At 35.9% G+C, this 13074-nt stretch overlaps 1 protein-coding gene across 1 annotated transcript in view; it reads left to right on the top strand.

Moving 5' to 3' along the window:
* The window catches only part of LOC149793383 (hemicentin-1-like), a 178679-nt gene that overhangs the window by 76866 nt on the left and 88739 nt on the right, over positions 1–13074 (top strand). The window contains exons 20-21 of the mRNA XM_089968991.1: positions 1349–1473; positions 3702–3749. Of these exons, the coding sequence (XP_089825117.1) occupies positions 1349–1473; positions 3702–3749 (173 nt within the window). The remainder of the gene's footprint in view (positions 1–1348; positions 1474–3701; positions 3750–13074) is intronic.

The following is a 13074-nucleotide window of genomic DNA, read 5'->3' as shown; positions in this document are numbered from 1 at the left end:
CATCCCCCAGGCTTTTATGTACTCAAAGAGTACTTTTTTTTGTGTGTGTGTGTGTTTGTAAGCTTTCACGTACGTTTGTGTGGATAGTAGATTTGGGGTTTCATTTTAATGTTTTGCGTGTGTGGATAGTAGATTTGGGGTTTGTTTATTGCTGCTTCACGTATGTGAATAGTAGATCATATGAAATGAGAAAAGTAGGGGATGTTTTCCTTCACGTACGCGCGTTGTTTGGTTATGATCTAGGTAATATAAATTTTGTCTTAGGGGATGTTTTCCATCACGTCCGCGCTTTTCGTATAAGAACCCACAGTATTCGTCGTTCAAAGCATTCTACAGAGAATAAAGAGAAGATGGCTTCAAGCCAACTTGATAAAATGAAAACATTGCAAGACGTCATGGACAATTTGGGTATGATGGAGCAAATGTTAGTGAGGCTAAACGAGGATCACTATTCTGATAGTCCCCATCGAGTGAAGATGGAGATCAACAATTTAAGAAAAGTAAAGGACATGATCAGTGCTCTGATGAAAGAAATAAAGGAGGAGAAGGAGGATGAAGAGGAAAGGATAAGGATGAGAGAATGGAACGAAAAAATTGAAAAAGAAGAAGAAAATGAGAAGAGGAAGAAAGAAGAGGAGGAGAAGCAGAAAGAAGAGAAAAAGGAGGAAGAAAAGAAAGAAAAGAAGAGAAAAAGTGTAGGACAGAAAATAAGAATCTGGTGGAGAAATAGAAGAAATTAGAAGAAGAAACCCAAAGGCCCTTTTCAGGGCCACCCACATCTCTCGAAAAGAGATAGACTTTCAATTGGCTACCTCATTCTTTTATTTTAAAAAAAATCCCCTGTTCAATTTCCCTTGTCCTTAGACAGTCCCACGATTTATTCACTATGTTCAATTCCACTTCAGGCTCAACAGACACCAGATTATTTTCCATGTTCAATTCCCCTTGAGGCTCAACAGACCCAAAAATTTTTCCCATGTTAAATTCCCCTTGAGGCTCAACAGACCCAAAAATTTTTAATGTTAAATTCCCTTGAGGCTAAAGTGACCCAGGTGTTTTCGTAATGTTAAATTTCCCATTGAGGCTAAAGTGACCCAGGGGTGTTTATAATGCTAATTCCCACTGAGGCTAAAGTGCCCCCATTCACTACTCTTAATATAAACCAAACTGTATATCAAATTTATGTAATCCAACATGTCCATGACAATACAAGTTGTTCGCTTTTCCATCTTAAATGCGTCCAAAGAGCATGTAGATGTAGGCCGCCGATTTGCGACTGTTTGTTGTTCTATGTGCTTTTGGTGTTGTTGTTATTATTATTATTACTATTATTATTATTAACCTATAGGAAATGCTTATGAGCAGTTGCGTTTTCATCAAACGGAAGTTCTGACGTATGCTCATCTGATTCGACAGTCTAGCACACATATCAATGCAAGCACTAGTACTGGGGACGCTGAAACATCACATGTTGTAAGCATAACTATTAAAAATGTCTTCTTTCTGTTATTTTTACCACTGAATTAGATTTTCTCGATCATTTTATATAACGCTCTTTTGAATGTCGATCGTCGTTTAATTTATTGTCAAGTTCAAAGAAACAAAAATTGTATTACTTAGTATTCAGAACGTTTTATTCCTCGTATAAAGATGTCTTTTCTAAAATTGTTTGAAGCAGTTAAAAACTTTGTCACCTGCGGGTAAGATGCAACTGAATCGTCGTCTTGATAAATTTTGAATTGGTAGATACGTTACAGTGTAAATTGTAGCGAATGTCCTGCAAATAGCTATATATTTAAGACTAAAGCTATATTTGGAAAAGCTATGACGTACTAAGAGCGGAAATATTTTTTCCAGTAATTGTAATGATAAGTATGTATTTATGCATCTATTTACGGTGCGAGGGAAACTTTACTCCCTAGAGATAAAATATGGCTAATCGCACCACAATAGATAATTCAATTTTGGACTCTACAACCATTCGTAAATTTCTGGCATGGCTTTGGTTGCGTCATACACGAACATCAGGAATTTTCAACATATTCCTAAACAACACTGAACATAGTTCATCCCAAATCAGCAGACATCATTATGACCCCAAGTAATTTAACCAAAATTACCAGACAGCATTCTGACACCAAGTTCGTTTAATTATGTACAAATGCTATAACATACGGCCGCCGTTCCTAACCTTTAGGACAGATGGTAGTATCACTTTATATGAATCATGCCGGTATGTTTGCCTTTCAATGTTTACCAAACAGCTTGATCTTTTCTAAGGCATGGTCAATGCTACTGAAAACAGATTTTTTAAAAAAAAATAACCGTTCCTCTTTGAATACCTTTGAAAAAGAGTTAAAACAAACGTAATGGAAAGGTTTTCCGCTTAAAGGCTTCTCAAGGCTTAGAAAATAATGCTGATCCGTCATTAAACATGTCCGCCATTAAGTATATCCGTCATTAAGTATATCCGTCATTAAACATGTCCGCCATTATTAAAAACAAAGATAACATATTCTAGCAGTTCTTGTTTAAAACCTATTAACAAAATCAAACTAAATTAAAAACAAAGAAAATCAGGGAGACTTCATTTTAAATTTACTTGAATTATACAGATCCACATTCAAATAATGATTCAGTTATTTAAAAAACACAAATCTGTAAATGACTTTTATTAAATAATGCAATATGATGAAGTGGATCAAATTATTAAACGGCGTCCTATTTACCCTGTTATCTTGTCAATTACTAAGGCATTTAGCTAATTGGGCCCTTTGTATTCAGGCAAGAGATCTCAGTCACTGTGTGGTTGATCGTTTTTCCATCAAATATTACAAGTTTGTCTTTAATTTTGCGTTATTTTTCTCCACAAGTGCCGATTTTGTTCTTCGGCTATTCAACCAGTGCAAGGGTTCGGCTCTTGTCTAGAAATGCAATGCCGTTTATAATTTTGTCCCCGACAGTAAAAATTGTTATGGGTCACGTCGTACGCATGTAAAACATATTTGCCTACTGCACAATATAAGATAAATAACATCAGCGCAGTAAGACAAATAATAATAATAATAATAATAATAATAATAATAATAATAATAATATAAGCCAAATAAATCTCTTTAACCAGAGGTCCGTCATCGACAACACCTATCCAACAGTAAAATCTCAATCATCGACGCAAATCACGAAAATCACATTTCCGCGCGAATTAAAGCACAAAAAACTCAGTGATGTTGGAAGGGAGTATAGTTTGATCCCAAACACAACCAAGCGGTGTTTTAGTAAACTTTTAGTAGGGAGATGCAGTCTTTGAAGCTGTTTTAGGCACTATGATGGCGGACTTGGGTAGCATTAGCAACAACGGTGACTCCACTGCTACCACTAAAGTTTTCATCCTCGTTATCAGCAACAACAACAACAATAAGGACGACGACAAAAAAGTTAACGTTGCTACTACTAATTGTAACAATATTCTTCTTCGACTTTTCTTTTTTTTTTTCTTCTTCTTCTTCTCCTTCTTCTTCTTATTATTATTATTAAAGTTTGTATGTGAACGTATAAATGATGGTATTTTTGTCAGTCCTAGAATATTTATTAGAAGATAGTATAGATAATTTTACTAAATATATTTTTTAATAATAAGTTATGGACACTTTTATTAAACCATGATACTTAAAAATGTAAAAATATATTTATTTTTTCAGTATATGAATATAATCAACACAAATGCTGCAGTTCAACAACGTTCCTCAGCCTAAAATTCATACAGCTATATTCAGGAGGAGACGGAATCAGAAAATACGCAGGTAAACGTTCCCCATTCCCCTTTACCTTCTCCACCTTCGCTGCTGTTTTTATAGCATGGGCAGAACCTTATGCATGTACATGCAAGGTCTGTTGCAGTCGATTTTGCGTACGTAATGTTTGCGTAACGTACCGATTTGGTACGCGTCAAAGCGCAGAATATATTCATTTCGGAAGGTACTGCAGCCATTCTGACATAACTGTACTCGAAATCAAAATAGCAAACTGACCGACCATTGCAATGCCAAATTACCGTCTCGTATCGACGTAGGCGAGGATTCGTCTAAATGCTTCCATCTATCTCATTCTCGCTGTGTTGGCTTGTCAGTCAGCATGTCAGTTTGGCCTCAACTAATCTCTGTCTTTGTCTGTCTCTCTGTCTGTCTCTCTGTCTTTGAATATATGATGATACAAATGACAGACACACCGACAGATAGGTAGAAAGATTGACAATCTCAAGGTTAATCCTCTCCGCGTCCCCACTCCCACCTCTCTCTGTGTCTCTGTCTCTCTCTATGTCTCTATGTCTCTATCTCTGTTTCTCTTCGTTGTTATGTAAGCATGTAAATTTTACCTCAGTGGATCCAGATCTTTCTGTTTCTGCACCTATGGTGGTAAAAATGACATATAAGAAAACCAAGAGTGTGTGTGTGTGTGTGTGTGTGTGTGTGTGTGTGTGAGAGAGAGAGAGAGAGAGAGAGAGAGAGAGATTTTCAGTCCAGCGTGTCTCACATTTGTTTTCATAAAGCCATAGTTGGACATTGTTGATAACACGTTGAGTCTCTTGCTTGGTTGAAAGTTTCTTTTGTGACTCAGTGATTTGTTCCACATTTTCAACTTTATCATCTTCAAATGGCTCAACAAAATTATCAAATCAACATTAGGTATACAATGCTTGTCACATTCTTCCTTCATTTCAACCATTACGTTAAATTCCTAAACGTTTGTTTAATCGATATGAATAAGTGTTTAATCGATATGAATAAGTGTTTAATCGATATGAATAAGTGTAGAAAGTCATAATAAGAAGCAAATAAAAAAAATTACAAAATGATTGCGAATGGCTGAAAACTAAACTTTAGCATACACACTGGATAGGGAAGTGAAGAATCCACTCCTATCACCAATACGTACTACTGGGCCTTTCTTCGGGGTTACGGGGCTCGTACTTCGTTCAAAAGTATCTCGATAACTAATATGTATGTATGCATGTAAGCATGCATGCATGTGTGTGTACCAACCCGCACAGTGGGCCATTCATTGCAATGAATAGTGTCTGATTTGAGTGTTTCATACAGATTTGTCTGAGTTGTAGAGAAAAGAAATGGACTGCGCATACTTGACCAAACTAAATTCACAGCCGTTGAGCTATATCCAGCATGAATGAATGTGTGAAATAACAAATTTGACAATTTAATTAATTCTGACAATGCTTCTTAAATATATCACTGGCAAATTTTGAAGCAAGCTAAATTAAAACGCTAGATTTATATTTTTTCGTAGAGGAAAATAATTGAAGAGCTGAAGTAACGCAATGGTTGAAAACATCAGGATGGTCATCTGATGGTCCCTATCCAATACAACCTTTACAGAAGTACTAGTCTTCACTTTATAACAGGGACAAGTCGATCCTATTAATGCTCATGGAACACAGAAACGGTTCGAGATGCAACGGAACATATTGGTGTTTCTGTACATGCAAAAATATTGCCAATATGCTAATAACTGAATATAGTATAAGGGTTTGTCCAGTGCATAAAACCTTGTACAGTTTTTTTTCCCCATCGCTGTGTTGAATTTGAAAACGTATGTTCCTATTGACTAATTTTAATGAAGGCATGATGCATTTCATCGAATTTACCGGTGATATATCTTCAAGATAATGTAAGAAATCACTCTTACATACATTTGCCGTCATACAGCTAAAGTAGCAAAGAAGGAACACGAAACGTCGACGAACACTTGTTACATAACGTCCATTCGTTGGCATCTATAACTTAGAGTCTATGCGTATATTTTAATTAGGTTTTCAACACCAATTGGTAGAGTGAATATAGAATTAGATAACAATAATTATCACATGACTAACCTCTTATTTTACGGTGTAGGAACGTACGTTTTGGCTTGACGACTTCGACACATCCCTACGGCTAATAAAACTCGTTTGTTCCACCCATTCAGAAGAAAACACATATATACTTTTGTTTATGTATCGTGTCTGACCCGGTGCCTAATTCTTCTAAGAAATTTATTATATTTTGATTGATAATTCTGTATATTATAATTGTTAGTATATTGATCATGAATCATGTATATATTTTTGTTTCTTTGGTTACAATTCAATAAAGATTGAATGTAATCATACCACTGTTTTTGGCTATATTGATTTGATGTACTGTTTTCCTCTCTTTACCCTTTAAACCTTATCGAAGCTATATTAGTTCATTTCTCAATTAAACACGACCTTTTCCATCGACATCTCGTACAATATTTTTGGTATTTACATAACAATGTGTAATGGAGTCTCTACTACGAATATAGGAGTCTTAATAGACATTTACACTTTTAATCTAAGCGCGTGAAGTAGCCGTTATTTTAACATTTCGGGTTTATTACTGTCGTTATCAATTCACGGGGTTTGCAATCTGTATGAGTCAAGGAGGCGTATTGTTCGGTCTGTCACTGTAAAACACTTTCATATACATCTACCAATATTATTTTACAAATTCAGTAATAATGTGCAAGTAGCAGATTATAATGATTTTCGTTATTGTTCATACAGTCAGAGAAAAATGTATTCTACTCTTATTCAAAAATCTTATCATCATCATCATCATCATCAACTAAGTCGTTATCATCATCATCATCATCATTATTATCAGCATCATCATTCGCTGACATGAATAGATTGATCGAAGATTTTAAGCTACATTAGATCGATATATGAATGGTTTCAAATCTACCAATCCTTCAAAACATTCTTACAATGGGAGCAGGTGAGTTTACGCTAACACATGACCCATTCCAATGATGCCAGTATTTACAATTCATGTTATGTAGCCATCTTTACTACTGGATAGTCTACATATTTCTATGAGAGTTCAAAATTATCGTAAGTTTTGCAAATAAAATAAGTTTACATTAAGCTAATCTTTGTGTTACGAGGTAAAGAAAGTCTTCAATATAATGCACAACACATGGATGGAAAATATCATTAAGTGTATCTCCAGACATATAGTCTAGAAAATCCTTAATTTTGGACTTAAAATCACTTTCAAGCATCAAAATAACACCTCTTGCATCGTATTGATTATTTCTAATTTCTCCATTTATAATTAAATACCAATTTCCTAGTGATCTGTATAAACTGGAGATGTCACTGGTGACGCTTAATATAATATCCGTAATTCTATTCAGTAAATCAGCACTTACTTGTATGAAACAATGATGCATGTCATTCTGAAACCTCAAGACAGCATTATTATTTTCTATATGTGATTCAATGCATATTGTAACTCAACTTTTTGGCCTCTTTTCACATAGATATAACATTGTATCTCTCCATAAAATCAGAAAAATCCAGATCAAACATATCCCATGTTTCAGACAAATCTATGAAATCAAAATATTTACCGTAAATTCAAAACTGCATCTATTTTTATATTTGAAAATTGTTGAGACTTTTACTGTTCCAACTCAGTAACCAAAAAGGTATTATTTACAACCAATTCATCTTTGTCACGGTTAAAGTCGTGGTGGGCGTACCCTCTAGCTCTATTCTTCAGCGATAGACGTAGTCTCATCTAATAACTTGCTTACCTCCTACTGCAGAACAACTCGATAACTGTCTACGTTCATTACTTGACAAACATGCCCCAGCTACCAAGTGCAGAGTATCTATTCAAAAGTGTTCTCCATGGTATAGCAGTGTTAGGGACCAGCTTCGCACTGCTAAAGGAGACCACCGTAAAACTGAGAGGCTCTGGCTTTTCACCAGACTCACTATTCATAAGCAAATCTATGAAGTAGCTAAGAAGAATGTCACAAATATAGTCCATGCAGCGAAATCAGCCCACTACACTACCAAGATCATGGAAAGTTCCAGCTGCAAAGAGCTCTTCGAGATTACTAACAAGCTCATGTGAAGGAACAAATCAACACCACTTCCAACTACCTTCTCTGTAGTCGACCTTCCGGACATTTGTGCAAATTTCTTCCATGACAAAGTACAAGCCATTAGAGATAAACTTGACACCACAGTTTCAATTGACTCGTCGTCACCATACAGTTGGGATACAGAATTTGAGCGGCAGCCATTAGCAGCATTTGAACCTGTCTCTATGGATTTGGTACGTACAATGATGATGAAGAGTGCACCAAAGTCACGCGAACTTGATCCAATTCCAACATCACTGCTGCTTGAGTGCTTAGATCCAGTATTGCTTTCACTAACTGATGTTATTAATACCTCTCTCTCATCCGGGGAATTCCCATCATTTTTCAAAACTGCCATTGTAAAGCCTCTGCTGAAGAAAGCAATACTAGACCATAACGATTTAAAGAACTACCGCCCAGTTTCTAATCTCCCATTCATATACAAAATATTAGAAAAGGTTGTTCTATCCGAGCATGTATCTCATCTAAATTCGAACAGTCTTTTTAGCAATGTACAATCTGCATATCGACTTTGCCACAGTACTGAAACTACTCTTCTAAACGTATTTAATGACATTCTCTCTACGTTGGATAACGGAAAGATTACAGTCCTCACCCTCCTTGATTTGTCTGCAGCGTTTGACACAATATACCATGATATATTACTTCACCGTCTCCAGCATGTATTTGGGATTCGTGATACAGCCTTACTGTGGTTCAAGTCCTACTTGGTCAACATGACACAAATTGTATCTTCAAATGGAGTACACTACAGCCCAGTTGATCTATGTTGTGGTGTTCCAAAGGGGTCTGTTCTTGGACCTGTTCTCTTCATTCTGTACACTCAGTCGCTCTCAAATGTCATAGATCATTATCCAGTGTCTCATCAATTGTACGCTGGTGACACCCAAATATACAAATCTAGCCACCCAACTTAAGTTGATGCTACCATCCAAGGTGTAGAGAGGTGCATTTCTGATGTGAAATCATGGATGACATGTAACAGGCTGCAGATGAATGATGGTAAAACGAGGCCATTCTGATCACAACACAAATACTTTCTCATTCATATCCTTTACCTCAAACAATAAATATCAGCACCGCTACCAACATTAAATTCACACAATCAGTACGAAACCTAGGTGTTACTCTAGACAGTACTCTCACATTGCACCTACATGTCATGAACATATGCAAGGCTGCATATCTTGAGCTGAAACGCATCAGCTCAATTCGCAAATATCTTTCAGTTGATGCCACTAAAACACTTGTGTGTTCATTAGTATTTTGAAGACTTGAGTATTGTAAGTCAGTAATATCTGGTTCATCTCAATACCTACTCCAGAAACTTCAAAAAGTTCAAATCACAGCTGCTCGGAACATACTTAGAGTACCACGATCAGAGCACACCTCCCCGCTGCTCTACACCCTACACTGGCTATCCATTCGATCCAGAATAAAACACAAAATTTGTTCTCTGTGCTACGTTTCACTGTCGGACTCTAGTCCAACATACTTATCTGACCTCACCCATGTGTACACACCAGCAATATACTTACGCTCCTCTTCTGACAATCGTATACTCATTATTCCCAATATGAAAACAAGGTCATATGGACAGCGTTTTTTTGGATAAGAGGGCCTAGCAACGTAGAATGAATTGCCCACTGAACTTAGGCACAAAGACACAGTGATCCCATTCAAGAGGGCTCTCAAAACTTTTTCGACTGCAAGAACAAACTTGAAGACCTGATAATGTTTCCAACCTGAAATATTCTCAGCATGTTTTTTAAATTTTGTTATGTTTTTCTAATTTCATGGTGTTTGCTTTTGTAATAATATTATTATATGTTTTTTATCTTATATGTGTTGTCTAATGATGTAAAGCGCTTAGAAGTTCTAAAGATTAGGCGCTATACAAAGTTCTCATTATTATTATTATTAGTTGTGTCACCTGCATGATCATCACCGTTCTTCTTCGATATTCGCGTTTTTAAACTTATAAAGCCTTCTTTTTGTCTCATTCATCTATACCACGCATCATAGAATTGACTTTTGCACCTAATGGCCGTACATTCACCTTCATTCTGTCCATCCTCAGAGACAATACAAGCACTGTCTTATTCATTGTTTTCCTCGCCTTTAGATGGAAACGCTCCTTGTCGATATACAGGGCGAAGTTCAAAAGAATGGATGTAGGGGCGTGCTTCCATAGACAATCCTGGTCAAATCATAAAGAAATAACCATCTCCTTTTACATCTACTTTTTTTGCACGAGTTAAATTTTTTATTCGTACAGCATATTAGTCTGAGATCATGTGACAGGTTATTGACCCTCTGCCAAGAGTTCATATGATTATAATTGCAATGCCAGTAGCTGGTAAAGGAAAATAACATTTCCATTGGTTAGAATGTTACAACGTTATCAAAATGAATTGCGTTTATTTCTCTATGAACTGTAAGGAGAACTACTTTTCTAAGAATACCCACTTCTGTAAATAGAGTCACGTGTTCAGAATAAGATAAACACTGCCAGTTAAGGCAGACACAAAGGAAGCATTAAAGGAAAAGAACATTCTAACAATTTTTAAAATGAATAATTGAATAAATTTGGCTTCCATTGGTTGAAGGACTGGTATTATGACGAGTTTATTACGATCAAGCAGGACAATCCCAAGTGCTACAAATAGCTACGTAACAGAAAACACCAAACATGAATTACTACGCTCAATTAAGATTTCTGTTTTCTAATGATGCAATCAAAATAACAACGAATAATTGAAATTTCAATTATAAGAGTTTAACGCTAGTTTTTCTGAGTTTATCGTGGTATAAACTGTCAGTTGCCTACTCACACAGCTTACATAACGCCCTTCGTTAAACTCTTAATTCATTAATAGTTTCCAAATCGGCCAGTTATTGATCGCCAGTGCCTTACGTACGTCACGGTTTACAGTCTGCTGCGTAACTTGTTAGATTTGTATATTTAAAGATCCTAGTTTGTGACGTGGACTGCTTGTCTGTCATTTCGTTCCACCTCTACTGGGTTTCATATTCCCACAACCACGATCCGACAACCACTAATAATACACTCGATGTCAACAAGAATTTCAACAAGAATTTCAAAAACCGCCAAATAACCAGGCCCTTAATACTTTGATGGGTATCTCTACAAATCATCGCGTTGAACGAAACGCAATACACCGTTGCTGAGTTTATGAACTATACATATAAAAAGTTTCAATTAGTACAAGAGTTATAAGTACAAAATACAAATGCACTTTGATATCCTGATCAATAAACATTGTCTGTCAGACAAGTAATATGTTGGCGGAAGAATTTTAAATAAAACATTACCAGAGCTGGAATATCTTATTAAAGAAATTAGGGCGTATTATTTGGGAATAAACTGTTAATGTGTTTATGTTAAACTTTTAATTTAAAGGATAATCAGGTGTAAACCATAACGAAATGCCCGGTCACTAGCTTTGTGCATTAGAAACCAGTGACCCACTACCTCCTCCATTCAAATTACATCTAACCTCTCTCATTGGAAAACATACAACGACCGGTCTCATTGCTCATTTTCAAGCTATCCATTATATTAGCATCATGGCGCCGTTATGACGGCTATTAAAATATTTGCCCAAACAGCGGCTAATTTGCTGACCCTTTAAACGGAGAGTGTACATCTTTAAGGTTATATAAAGGTTATATAATTTATTCTTTCTATAAGACGGAGTAAATATTCACAAGCCTTTTTCTTTATGGAATGAGCATCGTACGGATGAAAAATGTTCAGTAAATATTTTGAAAAGTCATTTTGCACCCAGTTACTGTTAAGGTTTGAATATCTATAGAAACGCCAGCTGTCAACACGGAATAAATTTAATCATCCAATCTCGTTCCGCGAGAGTTGAGAAACTGTATTTTACCAAGAAAATATAAGGGTGACAACGATAAGTAAGATTTACTTGCCAGCATTACACATTATCCCTAATTGATGTTAAATGGATCCTATAGGTGAAAAACGAATCTTTTAAGAAGCTTTGTAATATCTAAATTCTCGACTTGGCTTTAAGGGTTTGGAATGTAATCAAATTATAGAACTTTGTCAACAATACTCCTTAGACCAACTACGTTCAACAGGATTGTATGCTTAATTACTCTTTATTTACAACGTTATTACATAAACTGGTAAAAAGCTGTAAAATACTTGAAAAATATTACTGAAAATACCTTTAAAATGTGTATGATAAGTTAACATATACTACTAGTTGCGTTAGAAACACTGGCTGTGAGTATGACACCACCATAAGTAAAGGTGTTTTACGAGGAGGGATCTAGCCCATAAATACCGTTAGTACTGGCCGGTCATTCTAAAAATTAAGTTGGAATTTCTAAGGTAATTTCCAGTTAAAATAATAACTGACGTATCGCAGTTCTAAATATATCGCAGTTCTAAAAGTAAGAATTGACAAACCTAGCATTAAAACGCGTGTCCATCATAATAAAAATAGAAACTGAATTTCCAGGGTAGTGTCTCTATTTAAAAAAGTAATTAGCATAACATAAAACTGATTTGTGAGTTTGTATTTCTAAATATGGACTAGGAAATTTTTCAGTTTTTCCTTCATTCTAAAACTAGTAATTGGCTTCGACAATTTGACACTACAGTCAACTACTGCTTTTAGAACTAGGTGCTATGTTTTAAAGAAATGCCCGTTGAGTACACTTGAATGATTCACGCCCGCATTCCCAGACATTAACGTAATTAGATAAAATGACTAAAAACTAGTTCACGAGGCAAGTTATCCTTGGAAACAGAATAAGTTCGTCGTGGTTATTCCGAAGCACGAGGGTATGCGTTTGCCAATAATACATGAGTGAGGCTGAGTGGCTTAAGTCATGACCTTTTAAGGGCAAAGTGAACGTATCCCAGAATAGGATCCACTGTTTATACGTCCGCTCTCACGGATTGATCACGAATTGATGTACTGTAGACTTAGATTCTGACTTCCTCTTTTTCCAGTTCGACCCCAGTACTTCTTCGATAATACTAGAGACATCTACATCGCATGGTGACACCAACGCTAAAAGGAGACCAGAATGATGTCT

This window comes from Sinohyriopsis cumingii, chromosome 8, assembly GCF_028554795.1.
Source record: "Sinohyriopsis cumingii isolate HCF-2022 chromosome 8, ASM2855479v2, whole genome shotgun sequence".
In the NCBI taxonomy this organism is placed as follows: Eukaryota; Metazoa; Mollusca; class Bivalvia; order Unionida; family Unionidae; genus Sinohyriopsis; species Sinohyriopsis cumingii.
This window is presented reverse-complemented; position numbering and strand designations above follow the sequence as displayed.